This window comes from Pleurodeles waltl, chromosome 7 (genome assembly GCF_031143425.1).
Source record: "Pleurodeles waltl isolate 20211129_DDA chromosome 7, aPleWal1.hap1.20221129, whole genome shotgun sequence".
Taxonomy (NCBI): domain Eukaryota; kingdom Metazoa; phylum Chordata; class Amphibia; order Caudata; family Salamandridae; genus Pleurodeles; species Pleurodeles waltl.
In genome coordinates, this window is record NC_090446.1 from 1,533,735,637 (window position 1) to 1,533,759,184 (window position 23,548).

General features: G+C 48.9%; 1 protein-coding gene across 1 annotated transcript in view; it reads left to right on the forward strand.

Annotated features, from left to right (window-relative positions):
• MEGF8 (multiple EGF like domains 8) overlaps nt 1–23,548 on the forward strand; it is a 338,669-nt gene that overhangs the window by 84,934 nt on the left and 230,187 nt on the right. The window contains exons 17-20 of the mRNA XM_069201403.1: nt 474–713; nt 1,455–1,573; nt 6,972–7,103; nt 12,542–12,655. Coding sequence (XP_069057504.1) covers nt 474–713; nt 1,455–1,573; nt 6,972–7,103; nt 12,542–12,655 — 605 coding nt within the window. The remainder of the gene's footprint in view (nt 1–473; nt 714–1,454; nt 1,574–6,971; nt 7,104–12,541; nt 12,656–23,548) is intronic.

Sequence of the window (23,548 nt, forward strand, 5' to 3'; positions counted from 1 at the left end):
GGTCCTCATGCATGAATTTCAGACCAGCTGGGCTCTTGAGGCTCTCTGCTGGCTTATTTTTCTGAGCCTTCCGCCGTGCAGATCTAAAGATAGGTGACCCTTGTGCACTGCAGCACCTCCCTGCAGAGAGCAGTCCAGATTGTTGTCTCTCACAAGCCAGAGCAGCATCACATACCTGAAAATGTAGTCAGTGGTCTGGCAAGCTCCTCTATACACAGAGCAGTCTAGCTCCTATTCTCCCACAAATTGGAGCATCACTGTATGCCATGAATTCAGGCAAACTCCAGCCTTGGATTAATGTGTCATGCCATAGCTACTCGTGCTGTACTCGGATACTGAAAAGAGAAGATAAACAAGTGATATTGAAGAGTTCATGGTCTGTGCACTATCACTAAGGATTTTTTAAATATTATGCTTGTGTCTTGTGCATCTCACATTACATCAGTTGAAACATCACGTCCTTCTTTGTGCAGGAGATCTCATTCCTTTTCCTGGAACCACACCGATCGGAGAGCTGCTCCTCCTACAGTTCGTGCTTGGCCTGCCTGGCAGACCAGGGCTGTGGGTGGTGCCTCCTCACCAGTACCTGCCACCACCGGATACCTGTGGGTGAACCCCCGGGGCGTTGCGGAGGAGGAGCCACACAGCTCATCTTGACACCAGGAAACTGTCCACTTTGTGAAGATTACCGTGATTGTGAGGCCTGCACTAAGGTGAGACTGGATAAGGTGCCGAAACATGAAGGGCATGGTTGATGGGGTGACAGACCTTCAGGATGAGCTGCCAGAAAGTAAGAGATTATGGAGAGGGAGCGTATAAAGATTGAAATACTCCTGGACTGTCAGAGCAGCAAGGTACCAGCTGATACTGTGTGAGAGCGTCTAGGTGAGTGAGGATAGAGTGCAAGCGTTAATCGGGCGCACCAGGGTTGGAGGCTGCAGGATTTGAGAGCACCAGGTTGAGAATTCATAGAGTGAAAGGACTGATTGGGCTTGGATTCGAAAGCGAGAGCTGATTGAATACAAAATGACAAAGTTAAGGGCTGATAGATTGTGAAACAACACTGCTTGGATGTGGCACCTGAAACAGTGTCTGAGCCCTAATCTGAGACAAGATAGTGTGCATGGTTAGAACTGACAATGCGTGCGAGGGCTCATGGGAGTGGGAATAGCTTCCAAGAGCTGATGGAGTTTGGAGGCACCAATGTGAAAGTTTGTATTGTAAGAGCATGCTACTAATTGTGTAACTACACAAAATGAGCGCCAAAAGGACTACAGAGAGGAAATTGAATGTAAGAGTGGAGTATAGAAGACTAACTGGTGTGAATAGGTCTGCATGGAGGTGATTGGTTGTCCTAAGCCTGGTGAGGTCTGATTGGTTACTCCGAGGCGGTAGTGAGCTGAGAGTTTTTGACCCAATGAATTTCCTTTCTTCCTCTCTACTTCCTGCATCAGGATCCATACTGTGAGTGGCAGATCAATAGTAGCAAGAAGGGAGACTTCCTCTGCAGCCGCCGTGGAAGATTGCCCAGTGCCATTCGCGCACCAGCCAACTGCCCCAGGCTTTGCAACCAGTGAGTACTGAAACTAATACACCACTGCACCTGCTGTATCAGCTACTCCACAATCTACTGCACGGAGGACTGAGACTAATACACCCCCCACATGCGGTATCAGCTACTCCACAATCTACTGCACGGAGGACTGAGACTAATACACCCCCCACATGCGGTATCAGCTACTCCACAATCTGCTGCAGGGAGGACTGAGACTAATACACCCCCCACATGCGGTATCAGCTACTCCACAATCTGCTGCAGGGAGGACTGAGACTAATAATCCCCCCACATGCGGTATCAGCTACTCCACAATCTGCTGCAGGGAGGACTGAGACTAATACACCCCCCACATGCGGTATCAGCTACTCCACAATCTGCTGCAGGGAGGACTGAGACTAATACACCCCCATATGCTGTATCAGCTACTCCACAATCTGCTGCAGGGAGGACTGAGACTAATTCACCGCACACATGCGGTATCAGCTACTCCACAATCTGCTGCAGTGAGCACTGAGACCAGTCCATACACATAGCCCTTTTTTGTTTGCTCACCAGACGCACACATGCGACGCACACACACAGCACTCTGCGACAGCCACAGCACCAGTCTATAAAAACACACTACACCATAGCCGTGATGGCTGTATGGGAGTACAGGCACTCGTCCATATGCATGTTTTCCTCCAGGCTACAACTAGAGGCTAGTGAGCTCTTCAGTGGGGTACACTGGGGTGAAAGTGCCGCCCTATTGCGTCTTTGTGTCCTTGTGGATGTGTTCCTATCTCAGTGTCTGTTAGAAATGGGGTCTCCAGTTGGCAGTCTGTTTGCACCCTGTCCAAGTAGGGACCCTCACTCTAGTCAGGATAAGTTAGATACCCGCTCAGATAACCCCTGTCACCCCCTTGGTAGCTTGGCACGAGGAGTCAGAAGCAATGTGTAAACCATTTGCACATAATACACAGTAATAAGTGAAAACACTACAAAAGGACACCACACCAGTTTTAGAAAACAGCCAACATTTATCTGTGCAAAACAAGACCAAAATGATAAAAATCCAACATACAGTGGTAAAGATATGAATTTTGCAAGATGTATCTTAATAATACAGTTCCTTGAAGTTGATAGATTCACCTGGGGCTATCACGGCATCGTGATCAACAAAACCAACAGTTCAGGCCGGCCACCGCGTCGCGGGCCAGCTACAGTATCAGGAAATAGTACCTTGAATTTGTAGGGAGTCGTGATCCTCACGGTGAGCTCCGGAGTGGGGCATTGGTGCCAGAGTCGGTGCAGGGGTCGTCGGGCCCTTGAAGTCACACGTGTTGCAGATCGAACTCTGGGATGATGAAGTCAGGAGTGCTGGCGTGGATGGCGTCGGGGCTGTGGTGCGAAGCGGGACGATGCGACGTACAGTACCCACAGGTCACGGTGCAGGCAGCGGCTCGGAGACTGCATCCAGCGGCGTCGGTGAGACCAGGGCTGCGGTATGAAGCGGGGTGGTGCAACGTGCGGTGTCCACAGGTCACGGTGCAGGCAGCACCTTTGTCGTTGCGGAAGCGCTGTCATCAGTAGGCCCAAGCCAGCGGTGCGGGACAGGACTGTGCTTCGTGACCCTCACGTGCGGTGTCCACAGGCCACAGTGCGGGCGGAATGCCTGGTGAAGACACTTGAGATGATGATGATGATGCTGGCGTTGGTGGACCAGGGCTGCGGTGTGGGACGGTGCTTTGTGTACCTCATGAGCGGTGTCCACAGGCCACGGTGCAGGCAGCGGCGGCGGTGTCAGCAGGAGCGGCGGCGTCTGAGATGCCCAGGCTGCGGTGTGAGCAGGCAATGCTGGAGTGTGGGGCCCACAGGTCGTGGTGCGAGCAGCAGGTGAAGTCAGGTGACGGCGTCGGTGAGACCAGGGTCACGGTGCGAAGCAGGGCAATGCAACTCCATGCGGCTTTGGCAGGTCAGGGGGGCTGTGGTTTCTCCTCTTGAACAGCACAAAACACACAGTTCCCAGTGCTGCAGGTTGAGGAAACTGAAGTCTTTGGTGTCCCTGAGACTTCCAACAGGAGACAAGCTCTACTCCAAGCCCTTGGAGAACTTTCTCAAGCAGGACACACAGCAAAGTTCACCCTTTGCACTCTTTTCAAGCAGAAGCAGCAACTGCAGGCCAGTCCAGCAAAGCAACACAGTAAAGGGACAGTACTCCTCCTTCAGCTCTTCTCCTGGGCAGAGGTTCCTCTTGATTCCTGAAAGATTCTAAAAGTCTGGGGTTTTGAGTCTTCTTCTTATACCCTGTTCTGCCTTTGAAGTTGGCAAACTTCAAAGCGAAGTCTCACGTGTTTGCAAGATCCTTCCTTGGTCAGGCCAGGCCCAAGACTCACACCAGGGGGTCGGAGACTGCTTTGTGTGAGAGTAGGCACAGTCCTTTCAGGTGTGAACGACCACTCCTCCCTCTCCTCTAGCACAGATGGCTTATCAGGATATACTCCCGCCCCCTTTTGTGTCACTGTATAGAGAGTTGCAAAACAGCCCAACTGTCAAACAGACCCAGACAGACAATCCACAAACAGGCAGAGTCACAGAATGGTTTAAGCAGGAAAATGCCTACTTTCTAAAAGTGCCATTTTCAAACAGACAAATCTAAAAACCAACTTCACTAAAAGATGTATTTTTAAATTGTGAGTTCAGAGACCCTAAACTCCATATTTTGATCTGCTCTCAAAGGGAATCTGCGCTTTAAGGATATTCAAAGGCAGCCCCCATGCTAACCTATGAGAGAGAGATAGGCCTTGCACAGTGAAAAACGAATTTGGCAGTATGTCACTGTTGGGACATAAAAACACACTAATTTATGTCCTCCCTTAAACATACACTGCACCCTGCCCCTGTGGCTACCTGCGGCCTACCTTAGGGGTGCCTGACATGTAGTAAAAGGGAAGGTTTAGGCCTGGCAAGTGGGTACACTTGCCAAGTCGAATTGACATTTAAAACTGCACACACAGACAATGCAGTGGCAGGTCTGAGACATGTTTTCGGGGCTACTAATGTGGGTGGCACAACCAGTGCTGCAGGCCCACTAGTTGCATTTGATTTACAGGCCCTGGGCACCTTTAGTGTACTTTACTACGGGCTTATCAGTAAATTAAATATGCCAATCATGGATAAACCAATCAACAGTACAATTTACACAGAGAGCAATTGCACTTTAGCACTGTTTTAGCAGTGGTAAAGCACCCAGAGTCCTAAAGCCAACACAAACTGGTCAGAAAAATTAGGAGGAAGGAGGCAAAAAGACTGGGGATGACCCTGCAAAAAAGGCCAGGTGCAACAGTGTTTTACCAATGTCTCTCCCTTTCTTCCAATTGTAACTGTTTCGTTCGATGGCATCTGTCGCTGTAGATACGCATGTTGTGCAATAGCTCGCCATCTGTGTACAGGAGACAGGTTGACAGTAAGATGCTAGAGCACTAAGAGTATTGGAGGTGCAGAGCTGACTACACAGAAGGGGAGGCTGGAGATATGGACTGGAGAAGGAGACATGGATGGGGACACTTGGACACAGTGTGGCACAGGAGACACAGTGGCACATAAGACACAAATGTGGAAACACTGGGAGAAGGTGGTAGTATATTTTGCAGACAGGGGTGACTACTGGAATACATGTGGTACAAGTACGCAGACTGAGTCAATATGCATTTTACTCCTATTGGGTTTTGGAAGTGAATATGTCCTGCTGTGTGTTACTATGATAATTTACAAGCAGAGCAAACTGGCCAGCTTTTACTACTTGTACCTTGTGTATTTTGATGTGTTTACAATAGTTAAAGAGCAACTGGCCAGTATTGCATCTGAGCACTACCTTACTTCTGAAATGTATTATTTCTCCTTCAGGGGATCACTATTCATAATCACTGAATAGTCACGTCCACATGAGGGACCCAAGAAAAAAATATCCATATATCTATATATATTTATCTATGTATCTCTGTGTTTCTTTATCGTCTCACTTCAGGAAGGCCAATTCTTTCTATCTGACATGGATTATTTTTGCAGTTTATAAAATGTTATATTGGTCAAATCCATTTACCATTAATCCATTAACTTATTAAACAAAAAACAAAAAAATTACTATTAAAACTAAGTCGCTGAAAAACTAGGTGTGTTTAAGAAGACTTCATTTACAAACGTAAGCTATTCAACGTGGCAGTCCTCTCCAGTTACAGACGATAACTGGAACTGTTCCAGAGCATAGAGGAAGGGTCAAGACCGAAGCAATCTTAACTTCAGTGACAATAAAGCACGTCCATGTTTCCCTCTATGTTTTTATACGTGCGATTTCTCTCACATCCTTGCAGACGGCTATGTTGTGTGCTGGGCTGCTGCAGGGGCCTTCACCTCATGGCCTGAAGCCCACCACCTTCCATCACACTGGCAAATTCCTTTCTGCGCGCAGATCAATCCCAGAGACATCGTCTCAATCTCAGACCCTATTCCCAGATCTGGCGGGAGGAATGGTAAAGCACAGGGACATTCCACTAATGGCTCCACCCTTCCTTAACCACTCATCTTGGTCTTACTCAGAAGACAACTAAACATTTATTGTTCCATGATGAGCCGCCTAATCCAGTCCGAGAATGCTGCTTTTGAATTCTTGTGCCCCTCTAATCACGCTGGATACCCTGAACGGACAGCTGCGTATCGGGAGATGCCCGTTTACATCCTGCTCAGCCTAGGTGTACATTACAGCTGTATCCCTAGATGTCTGTTTGGATGTGTCTAACCCTAGGTAGACTGTAGTGCTGTAGTCCTGGTCCCTGTTCGGATGCTGCTCATCCTGAGCCGACAGCTGTACTGTATCCACCAGATGCCTGTTTGGGTGTTGCTCAGCCTTGGAGGCCAGAAGCAGTGTACCCGCAGATGCCTGTGTGGATGCTGCTCACCCGGGTGGACAGTAGCGCTGTATCCCACAATGCCTCTTTGAATGCTTAGCCCAATGTGAGTCATCAGAAACTGCTCAAGAGCTTCTGCTTAGCCTGAGTGAAATTAATCGATCCCTGGAGATGGTTGTGCGGATGCAGGTGCCGGGGTCCCCAGATGCTTTTGTGGAAGGCATTGGTACTGGGTGTACCCTTCCACTGCACCTCCAGACCCTTGTTAATGCTGCTCATTCTGGTTGGGCACTAGTTAGTATCCCCCCTGACACCCCACCACGTGGATAGTGATGCTTTTGAAGCTGGGTGAAAGGTAGCACTGGATCACCAATGATACCAGCTGAGGTTATCCAGCCTAATGTGGTCCAGCAGCTTTACAGAGATGCCTCCGTGGAGGCTGCTTAGCTGCTGGTTGACTTGTAGATCTGCAGGGATGTCTACGAGGATGCCAGGATTCCTAACGCCTTGTGTTTTGTTTTTTGTTGCAGGCGCAGCACCTGTGATGAGTGCTTGTCCAACTCTAGCCAGTGCGCATGGTGCCAGTCCACTCAGAGCTGCTTCTTCTTTGCTGCGTATCTCGCCAAGTATCCTTATGGCGACTGCCGGGACTGGTATGACAGGTATGAACTCACGCAGGCTTCTTACTTCTGATGGATGTTATACTGAGAGCTGCCTGAGTGAAAGTGATCCCTGTGTAGTTGTAGGTCCTTCTTGCTGTTTTGGTCTGCACATTTACTTTCTGAATCACTGTTTAGAACGGCCTCTTCACTGATGTTTATGAACTTTGGAAATCTATGTCCGTGTGCAGGTCTTTCAAACACTTATCAAAGATGAAAGTGTGTTTTTTTTTGTTTTTTTTTAAACCATCACATTTCCTCTCTTTTTCTAAATATGAACCATTACATCTTTGAAAAGAACAGCAAACAGGCTGCTTTAATCCATTTTCCCTTCTTTTACAAATATTAAAACAAGACAATAGCCAGCACAGTTATTTGGGGTGAACAGTTCGAGGACCTTTTAATCCAGCCAGACTGAGTTTGCGTTCCAGAGTACCGAGCTGCGGTTCTTGAGAAGACAGAACTGAGAAATTAATTGAAGGCAAATGAGCATAAATTAAGCATAAATTCTGTTTCTGTCCTGACATTGATATCTCAAGCTTATTTGGAGTCCATGCTCTTCCACCTCATACGTCCAGGGAGTGTGTATTCTTGTACTTCCATTCTTAAATGATGTACATTGAAAAAGTGCTGTACATGTTTTTAAAAAAATAATAATAATCCAGCTGTCATACATGTTGGGTTATTGGTAGAGATTCTGCGTATAGTGCCTTGGGAAAGACATGAGCCCCATGATATAGCAAGAAGAAGCAGTATGGTTTATCTGTCATATTTACCAAAATCTAGTTTATTCTCTCAAATTTCACTGACCAACTATTACCATCTATTGGAAAAGTCTGTTGCGAATCAAAATTCTAGTGAATGAAGGATCTTTGTAGATTTTAACATCTTTCTAATTTTTAGAAAGCCTAATCCTGCTTGGGAATTGGATGTTGTTCAATGCACAGATGTGGACACACCACTTTTAACAATTGGACAGAAGCATTTGACACATCTTTCTTGTAATATTTGGAATTTTCTTCAATTAAAGTTCATTCACCAGCTAGTGTGGCCGAGAGGCACAGCACCAGTTGGGCTCTAAAATCTCTCGAACGAGGGGAATGGTCAATGCAGCTGTGAGATTTTGAAGATGTAGGCAAAGGGAAAGCAGAAACCAAAGTTATTCTCAACAATAAATACATGCTACCTTTGAACAGGTATAGAAATAGCAATGATCTAAATGTTTACTGTAGGAAAATGGTCTCTTTCCAGGATTGGGTTGATTTTGTGGACTACTCTGTGAAGGCTTTGGAAGGCTGGCTACATGGCAGCAAAGTCAGTGATTATGAGTGCTTGTACAATCTGATTTTAAGAGAGCATATACTGAACAACTCTGTATCTGATTTGTTGCACCAGTACTTGGTAGACCCAGATCTGACCTCTCCCCAAGCATTGGGAAGGAAGGCAGACAAGCAGGTCAGAAAAAGGGGGAGCAGAAAAGCTCACACTGGGGGTGACAAGGACAAGAAAAAGAAAGACTGCACCTGACACTTTCCTGAGGCTGGTGAATACAGTCCTCCAAGATCTGGAAGCCTATAAGTGCACCTTACCTTGATGACATAGCTGTCTTTAGCTCCACCTGGGATGGCCACCTGGTCCACCTGTGGAATGTTTTGGAGGCCCTGCAGAAGACAGGCCTCACTATCAAGGCACACATTACATCATTCTGGAACGTTTTGGGGTCTAAAAATATATAGTGTGTTATTTTTCTAAATTTGGACTTGAGTTTCTTCTTAAGCGTGTGTCATGTATTGTCTTCGTTCAACAAATGCTTAACACTACCCCAGTTTATGACGCACAGAGACAGGTTAATAATCCTCTCTGCACAAAAAACTCGCAAATTTGGAAAACCCAGCGAGTAAATTGAGACAATTAATGATGGAGCGGGAGGTCCTCAAACATATTTCTTAATGCTGAAAATGTGGAGGGAAGTAATGAAGTAGACGAAAAGGGAGACAAACAAAAGGAAATGGAGCAACTTCCGGCAGGTACTGTTCTAGGCTGTATTGAGAAACCCTCAGCCCTGCAAAACTGGAACTGAGGGAAGTTATTCCCTAAAGTCCGCTTCACCCCTATTACAGAATCGGAACCTGAAGAGTTTTAGGGGAAATTACGTTTTTTGTTAGTCCATTGGTTATGCAATGACCACAGAAACATCCCGGGCTGTCCTGTTCCTGGGTGCAGAAAAGGTCTAAAACCTAGAATGTATGTATCTTTTTCAGTTAATGGGGTCTCCATCCCAGTTCATAGGTTATTGGATTTATATAGTAGCTATATCAGTGAGCTACCTCAAATTAAATACTTGAGTGTAGACTCTCCTGGAGTGGTTGCATCTCGGAGGGCGACACACTGGGGTGAAACTTCTCTCCTTTTTTGTTGGATCTCCTTGAAATGTCCCTTACCATGAGAACAGAGGGAGACCTCAAGATCAGTGCAGGCATTGATGCCGGCTCTTAGATATGTCTGCGTGCGATCCAAGTTGGCTTGGCAAATAAAAAGGAAAACATGCATGAAGGAGTTCTTCTTGAAGTGTTGGTTGGGGAGCACTCACAGGGTGGGGTGGAAGCAAGCAGCTTGAAGGGTGTGGGTGAAGCAACACAGTGGGTGCAGGGGGCAGCACAGGGATGGGGATGAGAAGCAGTCGGTGATAAAGAAAGGTTGCGGGTCGGGGGGAAAGCAACAGGAAGGGCAGGGGTGGAGAGGTAAGCAAAAGACGAGAGAGCAGCATGGAGCGAGCATGAGAGAAGGACGCAGCATGTAAGCAACATGGGGAGTACACAACTTGGAATGGGTTGGGTAGAAGCTCACGGGTGACAGATCAGTACCAGGTGAAGGGGGAGAGAAGTTACAGAGCGAGACATCTGGAAGACATGTACTCTTTTGTGTCATGCTTAGTTAAAAAGAAAAAAGTAGTGCTTGAAACCAGCCAATCAAAAGAGAGGCTAAAAAGGCTGTGCTACATGTGAGGGACAAACATAAGGTTGACATGCTGGGGTTCAAATAAGCAGGCAAATGATTGACTCTATGGTAAGAAGTGAGTGGACTCCAAGTCTTTGTATGCTCTTGGTAAGCCTACAATAATGGCGCATTTTAGTTAAAATTAAAAAGGACCTTATATAGGTGGTTAATTTCAAGCATCAAAATGGGCTACTTCCTTATGAAGAAAAAAACACCTGAAGGCGTGTGGGACCATTTCCAACAGGGCGCTAAGTCTTTGTCTCAACTTAGGCCAGGGTTGCCCCCTTGGATGAGCTCTGTCAGATGGCAGAATGGGCTTCTTTTAACACATTTGCTAAAAATTATTGTTTGGACTCTGAGATCAGAAGAGCTGGCCGTTTTATACATTCAGTGCTGCAGGATTTTCTTGTACAATCATTCTTTCAGACCCATTTCTTAAAGAATTAATGAGGATCCAACATCATGGCCCCAGGGTAGGTGTTTTATGGATCCGGTGACTTGACTGTGCCATTGTTTCAAGTGCCCTCTTGAAAAGAGGCGGGGGGCTCCTTCCCTCAGCCCATCATGTTGCATACTGCCTAGGATGGAGCTCTACAGGCTTGGAGAGGTGCCCCTTTCTTCCTGGGATGCCCTGGTGCAGTCTTTCAACAGAGGTACACCCCAGAGGCCCACTGGGCACTGGTCCAGGAGGGGCCTGTTGTGACAGAAGGCCCTTCTGGTATGGAGTTAATTAAAATTCCTCTCTAGGGGATAGGACAGACAGGAACCGAAGGACTGGGAGAGCCCTCTTCACATGGACTGATCAGACCAATCACGCAGGAAATATGCCCCAGGACTGAAGGGGCACCAAGGGTGAAAGAGTAGCAGACCCTCTGATGGCATTATCCTGTCACTCGAGGAATCTTAAATGTCTGGCCCCATCGGGCACTTGTTTGTTCAGGGCTTTTCTCTTTTCTGAAGAAAGCAGAGATCCAGAAGTGAAACCCAAAGGTTGGACTGCTGTTCTTTCAGACCCTGGGATAAGATGTGATCATGGGTAGGTTTCTCTGTCCCGGATTGCTGATAAAAGGTATTTGCCATTCTGTCGGAAGGAGCTGGGAGGCAGCTGGTTGACTGGGCATGGGAACCTTGAGCTGTTTGAGGCTTATGGAGGCTTCTGTCCCTTAGGAGATCAGACTTCAGACAGCTGCTCCAGATAAGTAAATATGCTATACAACAACATTGAGGAAAGCTCAGTGTTGTCATTGAAACAGAGACTGCTTTGCCGACCCCTCCCCTGTGGTGTGGGAGCCTGTGGGTGATTCCTGTTACCTTCTGTAGCTTGGAGAAGAGTGCCCTGCCGAAGAACTTAATATTTGAACCCTTTGTCCAGGCCCCAGTCCTTGGGTGATCTCCAGCTTCGTCCTGCGCTAGTAGCACAGTAGCCTTGGGTGCCCTGATATTAGGAAATCTAGTCTGCGATCAGTGGCTCTATACTACAGGCCCCCGCTTCTTTGGTCTCCTCTAGGGGTGTTAGGATGGACTGGTACCGTGGCTAGCCACTACCCTCCTACTGCTAGCCCAGTGGATACTGGACTAATGGGACTCCAGTACCTTTGCCCAGGCCCCCCTAACCAGACCCCTGACACCACCAGAGTGGTATCCTCACCAAGGAAATGTGGGCACGTCTGTTGCTTTCGGTGGTGGGACAGTGGGTGGACCTTTTGACTTTATATCAACTGCTGAAACCCTATCAGTGTAACACAAGTATTGGCACCATTGCTCTAGCTTTGAAGAGTTACCCTGTGCAGTATAGTCTGTACAATGCAAAGCTAACTCTGCTTTTATAGTGCTTAGTGTCTAAGCGCTATATGCTGTTTGGGGTCATAACATCAGCCCAGAGGGCTGTAGACACTTCTGGTTTTCACAGTTTATCTTAGTTTTCTGTTTAGTATATTGTTTCTTGTGTGTATTTAAGTACTTTACTTTCATAAAATAAAACACTTACTGGACATTGATCTTGTTAGCTGGTATTGTGGTGTAAACTGTGTTCTAGATTGTTAACCCTCCTCACCTCCTTCAGTAGGCTTTAGACAGCTCTGCCTTGGGAACGTGGGAGAGTCAAGTGCAGAGAGGAGTACTTGGTCATCCAGTTTGGGATCCGGTAGTACTGTGGCCCCAGGACACTAGCCGTGACCAGCTCCAGCTGATGCAACGTGAGCCCGGCAACCCTTGACTACTCTGGTGCCACAGGAAGCGGTCGTCACTGTGTTTAAAATCAGACTTTTTTTTGTTTGTTAAGATCAACATATTTAATACTACATAAAAGAGGCTTGTATATAGGCTGAGGTGATTCATGTTCACAAGTTGTGAAAATGTGGAGGTTCATTGTTAGATGTATACATGCTACTTTTCCTTCCCTCTCTTGCTCCTTTAACACTGTCCCTGCTGCCTCTGCCTTGCAGTGTCCACTCAGTGCCGCAGTGCATGGACTGCTCCAGATTCAACACCTGCCGAGAGTGTTTGCCTAACTTTGAGTGCGGCTGGTGCGGAAATGCTGATAACCCGACAATCGGCAGGTGAGGTGATGAGATGTGCACTGCAGATTTTTGTTTTGGGGGGTTTTCTGCCGCTGGTGATCAGCAGTTCAATAGAATGCTATAAGGTAATGTCGGAGTCTGGGGTTGCAGAGAGATAAAATCATGGCACATGGATATTTACAGAATATTGAGATTTACACCTGCAGAGCGGACTTTTTGAGCATGACGGAGGTAGTGTGGAAGGGGTTAACCAAAAATGATTCTCATACAGTCTGAGCAAAAGAGGTACATTGCCTTTAGCTTGCAAGAGTAAGAAATCGTACATTATCTTTAGAAAGGAAGTGGAAAGTTATACATTAAGTGTTGGAGGTGATTAAGAATATTATGCCTTACAGATAGGAGATAAGAGAAGACCTGCATTAGCTGCTGGAAATAACAGATTATACATGAATGGGAGGCAGCATGGTGAAGATGTGCATGTCTGCAGAAGGCAAAGGTGGTGGTGGTGTAACTGAATATTTCTCATAGATAACTTCTAACTGCAGATTCCTCACCTTCTGAATATTCCACAGGTGTTAAACTAGATCTGGAAAGTCTATAGCAGTACTCCTGCGTGGCATTGTGTGGCTCTGTCCTAATGTTGTTCCCCTTCGTAAGTGATGTGCGGAGTCGAATATTAGCACCACTCATCCGCATTGACATCAGTTCCTTAATCTCTCAGCTTCAGACGTGGATTCCACAGCTACCCCTTGTCTTGAAGACTGGTTTTGCACAATGTAGGAAGTTGGCTCTGTATGCACTATTTCAAAGTAAGGAATAGTATGCACAGAGTCCAAGGGTTCCCCTTAGAGGTAAGATAGTGGCAAAAAGAGATAATTCTAATGCTCTATTTTGTGGTAGTGTGGTCGAGCAGTAGGCTTATCAGAGGGTAGTGTTAAGCATTTGTTGTACATACACACAGGCAATAAATGAGGAACACACACTCTGAGACAATTCCAGGCCAATAGGTTTTTGTATAGAAAAATGTATTTTCTTAGTTTATTTTAAGAACCACAGGTTCAAATTCTACATGTAATATCTCATTTGAAAGGTATTGCAGGTAAGTACTTTAGGAACTTTGAATAATCACAATAGCATATATACTTTTTACATAAAACACATATAGCTGTTTTAAAAGTGGACACAGTGCAATTTTCACAGTTCCTAGGGGAGGTAAGTTATTGTTAGTTCTTGCAGGTAAGTAAACCACCTACGGGGTTCAAATTGGGGTCCAAGGTAGCCCACCGTTGGGGGTTCAGAGCAACCCCAAAGTCACCACACCAGCAGCTCAGGGCCAGAGTTCAAAGTGGTGCCCAAAACACATAGGCTTCAATGGAAAAGGGGGTGCCCCGGTTCCAGTCTGCCAGAAGGTAAGTACCCGCGTCTTCGGAGGGCAGACCAGGGGGGTTTTATAGGGCACCGGGGGGGACAGAAGTCCACACAGAAAGTACACCCTCAGCAGCGCGGGGGCGGCCGGGTGCAGTGTGCAAACAAGCGTCGGGTTTGTAATAGGTTTCAATGAGAGACCAAGGGGTCTCTTCAGCGATGCAGGCAAGGGGGGGGCTCCTCGGGGTAGCCACCACCTGGGCAAGGGAGAGGGCCTCCTGGGGGTCACTCCTGCACTGGAGTTCCGATCCTTCAGGTCCTGGGGGCTGCGGGTGCAGGGTCTTTTCCAGGCGTCGGGATCTTAGAGTCAGGCAGTCGCGGTCAGGGGGAGCCTCGGGATTCCCTCTGCAGGCGTCGCTGTGGGGGCTCAGGGGGGACAACTTTGGTTACTCACAGTCTCGGAGTCGCCGGGGGGTCCTCCCTGTAGCGTTGTTTCTCCACCAGTCGAGTCGGGGTCGCCGGGTGCAGTGTTGCAAGTCTCACGCTTCTTGCGGGGATTACAGGGGTGTAAAGAAATGGCTCCCTGGTGCAGTTACCCCCCACTTTTTGCCTGATACTGATGCTGACTTGTCTGAGAAGTGTGCTGGGACCCTGCTAACCAGGCCCCAGCACCAGTGTTCTTTCCCCTAAAATGTACCATTGTCTCCACAATTGGCACAACCCTGGCACCCAGGTAAGTCCCTTGTAACTGGTACCCCTGGTACCAAGGGCCCTGATGCCAGGGAAGGTCTCTAAGGGCTGCAGCATGTCTTATGCCACCCCAGGGACCCCTCACTCAGCACAGACACACTGCTTGCCAGCTTGTGTGTGCTGGTGGGGAGAAAATGACTAAGTCGACATGGCACTCCCCTCAGGGTGCCATGCCAACCTCACACTGCCTGTGGCATAGGTAAGTCACCCCTCTAGTAGGCCTTACAGCCCTAAGGCAGGGTGCACTATACCACAGGTGAGGGCACAGTGCATGAGCACTATGCCCCTACAGTGTCTAACCAAAACCTTAGACATTGTAAGTGCAGGGTAGCCATAAGAGTATATGGGCTGGGAGTCTGTCAAAAACGAACTCCACAGTTCCATAATGGCTACACTGAATACTGGGAAGTTTAGTATCAAACTTCTCTGAATAATAAACCCACACTGATGCCAGTGTTGGATTTATTAAAAAATGCACACAGAGGGCATCTTAGAGATACCCCCTGTATTTTACCCAATTGTTCAGTGCAGGACTGACTGGTCTGTGCCAGCCTGCTGCTGAGACGAGTTTCTGACCTCATGCGGTGAGAGCCTTTGTGCTCTCTGAGGACAGAAACAAAGCCTGCTCTGGGTGGAGGTGCTTCACACCTCCCCCCTGCAGGAACTGTAACACCTAGCAGTGAGCTTCAAAGGCTCAAGCTTTGTGTTACAATGCCCCAGGGCACTCCAGCTAGTGGAGATGCCCGCTCCCTGGACCCAGCCCCCACTTTTGGCGGCAAGTCCAGGAGAGATAATGAGAAAAACAAGGAGTCGTCACTGGCCAGTCAGGACAGCCCCTAAGGTGTCCTGAGCTGAGGTGACTCTGACTTCTAGAAATCCTCCATCTTGCAGATGGAGGATTCCCCCAATAGCATTAGGGATGTGACCCCCTCCCCTTGGGAGGAGGCACAAAGAGGGTGTACTCACCCTCAGGGCTAGCAGCCATTGGCTACTAACCCCCCAGACCTAAACACGCCCTTAAATTTAGTATTTAAGGGCTTTCCTGAACCTAGGAAAACAGATTCCTGAAACTACAAGAAGAAGAGGACTGCTGAGCTGAAAAACCCCTGCAGAGGAAGAACAGAAGATACCAACTGCTTTGGCCCCAGACTCACCGGCCTGTCTCCTGCCTTCCAAAGAAACCTGCTCCAGCGACGCTTTCCAAGGGACCAGCGACCTCTGAATCCTCTGAGGACTGCCCTGCTTCGAGAAAGACAAGAAACTCCCGAGGACAGCGGCCCTGCTCCAAAAGAACTGCAACTTTGTTTCAAGGAGCAGATTTAAAGACCCCTGCAACTCCCCGCAAGAAGCGTGAGACTTGCAACACTGCACCAGGCGACCCCGACTCGACTGGTGGAGAACCAACACCTCAGGGAGGACCCTCCGGCGACTCCAAGACTGTGAGTAACCAAAGTTGTCCCCCCTGAGCCCCCACAGCGACGCCTGCAGAGGGAATCCCGAGGCTCCCCCTGACCGCGACTGCCTGAACTCCTTTTCCCGACGGCTGGAAAAGACCCTGCACCCGCAGCCCCCAGCACCTAAAGGAACGGAACTCCTGTGCAGGAGTGACCCCCAGGAGGCCCTCTCCCTTGCCCAGGTGGTGGCTACCCCGAGGAGCCCCCCCCTTGCCTGCCTGCAACGCTGAAGAGATCCCTGGATCTCTCATAGGAAACCATTGAAAACCCAACGCATGTTTGCACACTGCACCCGGCCGCCCCCGCGCTGCTGAGGGTGTACTTTTTGTGCTGACTTGTGTCCCCCCCGGTGCCCTACAAAACCCCCCTGGTCTGCCCTCCGAAGGCGCGGGTACTTACCTGCTGGCAGACTGGAACCGGGGCACCCCCTTCTCTCCATTGAAGCCTATGTGTTTTGGGCACCTCTTTGACCTTTGCACCTGACCGGCCCTGAGCTGCTGGTGTGATAACTTTGGGGTTGCTCTGAACCCCCAACGGTGGGCTACCTTGGACCCAAAACTGAAACCTGTAAGTGACTTGCTTACCTGTTAAAACTAACATTACTTTACCTCCCCCAGGAACTGTGAAAATTGCACTGTGTCCACTTTTAAAACAGCTATTTGTGTTTTATGTAAAAAGTATACATGCTAATGTAATGATTCAAAGTTCTTAAAGTACTTACCTGCAATACCTTTCAAATGAGATATTACATGTAGAATTTGAACCTGTGGTTCTTAAAATAAACTAAGAAAATATATTTTTCTATACAAAAACCTATTGGCCTGGAATTGTCTCTGAGTGTGTGTTCCTCATTTATTGCCTGTGTGTATGTACAACAAATGCTTAACACTACTCCTTTGATAAGCCTACTGCTCGACCACACTACCACAAAATAGAGCATTAGTATTATCTCTTTTTGCCACTATCTTACCTCTAAGGGGAACCCTTGGACTCTGTGCATGCTATTCCTTACTTTGAAATAGTGCATACAGAGCCAACTTCCTACAAGGGGTCTTTAAATCTGCTCCTCTGGAAACAAAGTTGCAGTCTTTGTTGAACAGGGCCGCTGTTCTCGGGAGTTTCTTGGTCTTTTGGAATCAGGGCAGTCCTCTGAGGATTCAGAGGTCGCTGGTCCTGGGGAAAGCGTTGCTGGAGCAGTTTTCTTCTGAAGGAGGGAGACAGGCCGGTAGGGCTGGGGCCAAAGCAGTTGGTGTCTCCGTCTTCTCTGCAGGGGTTTTTCAGCTCAGCAGTCCTCTTCTTCGTAAGTTGCAGGAATCTGATTTCCTAGGTTCAGGGGAGCCCCTAAATACAGGATTTAGGGGTGTGTTTAGGTCAGGGAGGGCAGTAGCCAATGGCTACTAGCCCGGAGGGTGGCTACACCCTCTTTGTGCCTCCTCCCAAGGGGAGGGGGGTCACATTCCTATCCCTATTGGGGGGATCCTCCATCTGCAAGATGGAGGATTCCTAAAAGTCAGAGTCACTTCAGCTCAGGTTGCCTTAGGGGCTGTCCTGACTGGCCAGTGACTCCTCCTTGTTTTTCTCATTATCTCCTCCGGCCTTGCCGCCAAAAGTGGGGCCGTGGCCGGAGGGGGCGGGCAACTCCACTAGCTGGAATGCCCTGTGGTGCTGGAACAAAGGGGGTGAGCCTTTGAGGCTCACCGCCAGGTGTTACAGCTCCTGCCTGGGGGAGGTGATAGCATCCCCACCCAGTGCAGGCTTTGTTACTGGCCACAGAGTGACAAAGGCACTCTCCCCATGTGGCCAGCAACATGTCTCGAGTCTGGCAGGCTGCTAGAACCAGTCAGCTCACACAGGTAGTTGGTTAAGGTTTCAGGGGGCACCTCTAAGGTGCCCTCTGGGGTGTATTCTACAATAAAATGTACACTGGCATCAGTGTGCATTTATTGTGCTGAGAAGTTTGATACCAAACTTCCCAGTTTTCAGTGTAGCCATTATGGTGCTGTGGAGTTCGTGTTTGACAGACTCCCAGACCATATACTCTTATGGCTACCCTGCACTTACAATGTCTAAGGTTTGGCTTAGACACTGTAGGGGCACAGTGCTCATGCACTGGTGCCCTCACCCATGGTATAGTGCACCCTGCCTTAGGGCTGTAAGGCCTGCTAGAGGGGTGACTTATCTATACTGCATAGGCAGTGTGAGGTTGGCATGGCACCCTGAGGGGAGTGCCATGTCGACTTACTCGTTTTGTCCTCACCAGCACACACAAGCTGGCAAGCAGTGTGTCTGTGCTGAGTGAGGGATCCCCAGGGTGGCATAAGATATGCTGCAGCCCTTAGAGACCTTCCCTGGCATCAGGGCCCTTGTTACCAGGGGTATCAGTTACAAGGGACTTACCTGGAAGGCCAGGGTGTGCCAATTGTGTAAACAAAGGTACAGGTTAGGGAAAGAACACTGGTGCTGGGGCCTGGTTAGCAGGCATCAGCAGACTTTCAAATCAAAACATAGCATCAGCAAAGGCAAAAAGTCAGGGGGTAACCATGCCAAGGAGGCATTTCCTTACACACAACTTTTTATTAAAAAATCCAGTGTGCTAGGGAAAGTGTCAGCCCCTAAAACTTCAGGGTGCACAACCTGTAGGACTGTTGTGAGCAGTTGTGTGTGACAGATCTCCGTCAGGTGATGCCTGTATTCAGAACATGACCCCAAGGCCTAGTGTGACTGCACCTTGATGAACCCCAAGGCCATCGGGGACACAAAGCAAAACTCTGTGCCTCTAAGCACTTGAAAACTCTACTCTGCGACTGGCCGAGATTGAAGAGAAGGCCCATGGTTGATCTTCGTCACACTCAAATTTTTCAGATAAGCCGAGCAAGAAATCTAAAAAGGTGGACTTGGCCCCTTCCCTCCACTTCGACCTCCAGACCTCCGGTGAAAAGGCGCATAGAACCCTGTTCCAGACATCTGGTGAACAGGCACCTGGCCGTCACCATGCCTTTCTGTCTCGCTTCGGAGGTGATTTCAAGTCAACCCGAATGTCCTTGGCCATCGATGCCACAGCAAGTCCAGAAGTTTTGTGAAGTCATGCTCAATGTATTTGGCTCGTGACCAGCTCTCTTTTATGCGCCTCTAGTCCGCAGGGAACCGTGAGAGCCTTCATGTGGGCCTTCACTGGCGGGTCCTCCTCAGGGCCAGCCTGACCCTAAGGACCTGGCACAGCCTCTGCTTCAGCATCGATGCCCACTCCGATCCTGGTGCCACAACCCATGCCGGATCATGGAGCATCGGCATCAACTCTGGGCATCGGAGCACAGCCCTTTGCACTCTTCGATTTGGCACTGCTTCATACTTGATCAAGGCTGCATCATGATCTACCAGGCTGCAGCATTTTGGTACCCATCATATTCGGATACCCTACTCGTGCCGCCTGTAAGGGCCCACTGACCACTCACCTTTTTTGGATTGGATTCTGACAACCATCCCTGTGATCCTGGAAGTGAAGTTGTCCGACCATATACCAATGATAGCTATACTCACAATATAGCTATAATGAGGACCACAGAAGATAGTGCCTCCTTAGCAATGGTCATGTGGAGGGTGGCAGAGGTCTTTGACCTACATTTGCCCACAGTGGAGGTGACTACCAGTGTCCTCACTGAGGTGCTTCATCCTGGGTGAACCAATACAGAGACATTACTTCCATTCATTGAAGCCCTTATAGACACTATTCGTGGCTACTGTGAAAATCTGTTCCAGACCTCCGGTGAACAGGCAAGTTGTACGACTCCATTGCCTGCCCCCAAGGAGTCCAGACTTCTTGACTCTGCACTCCACCCCAGAGACTTTTGTTGTGCAGGCCTCAGTGAGTCAACCCCAATGCATTGCTTACCACTCGACCAGACAGGGAATCAAAGCGCTCAAACATTTGTAATTTGCATGTTTTCTTTGATTAGTTTGGCCCTTTGGTGAATGTCAGCTGCCTTTTACGGTCTGGGGCGTTATACGCACGCCCTTTGGTATTCTTTTGCCCTAATCTTAAGCTGTTATTCCTGGCGATTTGCATCCCTCTCTCACACAGTCCATTCAGGACCGCCACCATGTGGCTAAAGTTACTATCTGCTGTGGATTAGACAGTTGCCACCAGTGTGGTCATAGGACTGCACACCTGGATGAGGCCCACTGACTTCTGAAGTGATGCCAAGTCCACTTTGATGGATATGCCCTTTGATGGGTGTCGTCTGTTTAGGGAGAAAGCAGATTTGCCCCTTGTAGGAAGTTGGCTCTGTATGTGCTATTTCAAAGTAAGGAATAGCATGCACAGAGTCCAAGGGTTCCCCTTAGAGGTAAAATAGTGGTAAAAAGAGATAATACTAATGCTCTATTTTGTGGTAGTGTGGTCGAGCAGTAGGCTTATCCAAGGAGTAGTGTTAAGCATTTGTTGTACATACACATAGACAATAAATGAGGTACACACACTCAGAGACAAATCCAGCCAATAGGTTTTTGTATAGAAAAATATCTTTTCTTAGTTTATTTTAAGAACCACAGGTTCAAATTCTACATGTAATATCTCATTCGAAAGGTATTGCAGGTAAGTACTTTAGGAACTTAAAATCATCAAAATTGCATGTATACTTTTCAAGTTATTCACAAATAGCTGTTTTAAAAGTGGACACTTAGTGCAATTTTCACAGTTCCTAGGGGAGGTAAGTATTTGTTAGGTTAACCAGGTAAGTAAGACACTTACAGGGCTTAGTTCTTGGTCCAAGGTAGCCCACCGTTGGGGGTTCAGAGCAACCCCAAAGTCACCACACCAGCAGCTCAGGGCCGGTCAGGTGCAGAGTTCAAAGTGGTGCCCAAAGCACATAGGCTAGAATGGAGAGAAGGGGGTGCCCCGGTTCCGGTCTGCTTGCAGGTAAGTACCCGCGTCTTCGGAGGGCAGACCAGGGGGGTTTTGTAGGGCACCGGGGGGGACACAAGCCCACACAGGAATTTCACCCTCAGCAGCGCGGGGGCGGCCGGGTGCAGTGTAGAAACAAGCGTCGGGTTCGTAGTGTTAGTCTATGGGAGATCAACGGATCTCTTCAGCGCTGCAGGCAGGCAAGGGGGGGCTTCCTCGGGGAAACCTCCACTTGGGCAAGGGAGAGGGACTCCTGGGGGTCACTTCTCCAGTGAAAGTCCGGTCCTTCAGGTCCTGGGGGCTGCGGGTGCAGGGTCTTTTCCAGGCGTCGGGACTTAGGTTTCAGAGAGTCGCGGTCAGGGGAAGCCTCGGGATTCCCTCTGCAGGCGGCGCTGTGGGGGCTCAGGGGGGACAGGTTTTGGTACTCACAGTCGTAGAGTAGTCCGGGGGTCCTCCCTGAGGTGTTGGTTCTCCACCAGCCGAGTCGGGGTCGCCGGGTGCAGTGTTGCAAGTCTCACGCTTCTTGCGGGGAGATTGCAGGGTTCTTTAAAGCTGCTCCTTTGGATAAAGTTGCAGTCTTTTTGGAGCAGGTCCGCTGTCCTCGGGAGTTTCTTGTCGTCGTCGAAGCAGGGCAGTCCTCAGAGGATTCAGAGGTCGCTGGTCCCTTTGGACAGGCCGGTGAGTTTCTGGAGCCAAGGCAGTTGTTGTCTTCTGGTCTTCCTCTGCAGGGGTTTTCAGCTGGGCAGTCCTTCTTCTTGTAGTTGCAGGAATCTAATTTTCTAGGGTTCAGGGTAGCCCTTAAATACTAAATTTAAGGGCGTGTTTAGGTCTGGGGGGTTAGTAGCCAATGGCTACTAGCCCTGAGGGTGGGTACACCCTCTTTGTGCCTCCTCCCAAGGGGAGGGGGTCACAATCCTAACCCTATTGGGGGAATCCTCCATCTGCAAGATGGAGGATTTCTAAAAGTTAGTCACCTCAGCTCAGGACACCTTAGGGGCTGTCCTGACTGGCCAGTGACTCCTCCTTGTTGCTTTCTTTGTTCCCTCCAGCCTTGCCGCCAAAAGTGGGGGCCGTGGCCGGAGGGGGCGGGCAACTCCAGCAAGCTGGAGTGCCCTGCTGGGCTGTGACAAAGGGGTGAGCCTTTGAGGCTCACCGCCAGGTGTCACAGCTCCTGCCTGGGGGAGGTGTTAGCATCTCCACCCAGTGCAGGCTTTGTTACTGGCCTCAGAGTGACAAAGGCACTCTCCCCATGGGGCCAGCAACATGTCTCTAGTGTGGCAGGCTGCTGGAACTAGTCAGCCTACACAGACAGTCGGTTAAGTTTCAGGGGGCACCTCTAAGGTGCCCTCTGGGGTGTATTTTGCAATAAAATGTACACTGGCATCCGTGTGCATTTATTGTGCTGAGAAGTTTGATACCAAACTTCCCAGTTTTCAGTGTAGCCATTATGGTGCTGTGGAGTTCGTGTTTGACAGACTCCCAGACCATATACTCTTATGGCTACCCTGCACTTACAATGTCTAAGGTTTTGCTTAGACACTGTAGGGGTACCATGCTCATGCACTGGTACCCTCACCTATGGTATAGTGCACCCTGCCTTAGGGCTGTAAGGCCTGCTAGAGGGGTGACTGACCTATACTTGCATAGGCAGTGAGAGGCTGGCATGGCACCCTGAGGGGAGTGCCATGTCGACTTACTCGTTTTGTTCTCACTAGCACACACAAGCTGGCAAGCAGAGTGTCTGTGCTGAGTGAGAGGTCTCCAGGGTGGCATAAGATATGCTGCAGCCCTTAGAGACCTTCCTTGGCATCAGGGCCCTTGGTACTAGAAGTACCAGTTACAAGGGACTTATCTGGATGCCAGGGTCTGCCAATTGTGGATACAAAAGTACAGGTTAGGGAAAGAACACTGGTGCTGGGGCCTGGTTAGCAGGCCTCAGCACACTTTCAATTGTAAACATAGCATCAGCAAAGGCAAAAAGTCAGGGGGCAACCATGCCAAGGAGGCATTTCCTTACACAACCCCCCCCCCAAACGAAAGAGGATGAGACTAACCTTTCCCAAGAGAGTCTTCATTTTCTAAGTGGAAGAACCTGGAAAGGCCATCTGCATTGGCATGGGCAGTCCCAGGTCTGTGTTTCACTATAAAGTCCATTCCCTGTAGGGAGATGGACCACCTCAACAGTTTAGGATTTTCACCTTTCATTTGCATCAGCCATTTGAGAGGTCTGTGGTCAGTTTGAACTAGGAAGTGAGTCCCAAAGAGGTATGGTCTCAGCTTCTTCAGGGACCAAACCACAGCAAAGGCCTCCCTCTCAATGGCACTCCAACGCTGCTCCCTGGGGAGTAACCTCCTGCTAATGAAAGCAACAGGCTGGTCAAGGCCATCATCATTTGTTTGGGACAAAACTGCCCCTATCCCATGTTCAGAGGCATCTGTCTGCACAATGAACTGCTTAGAATA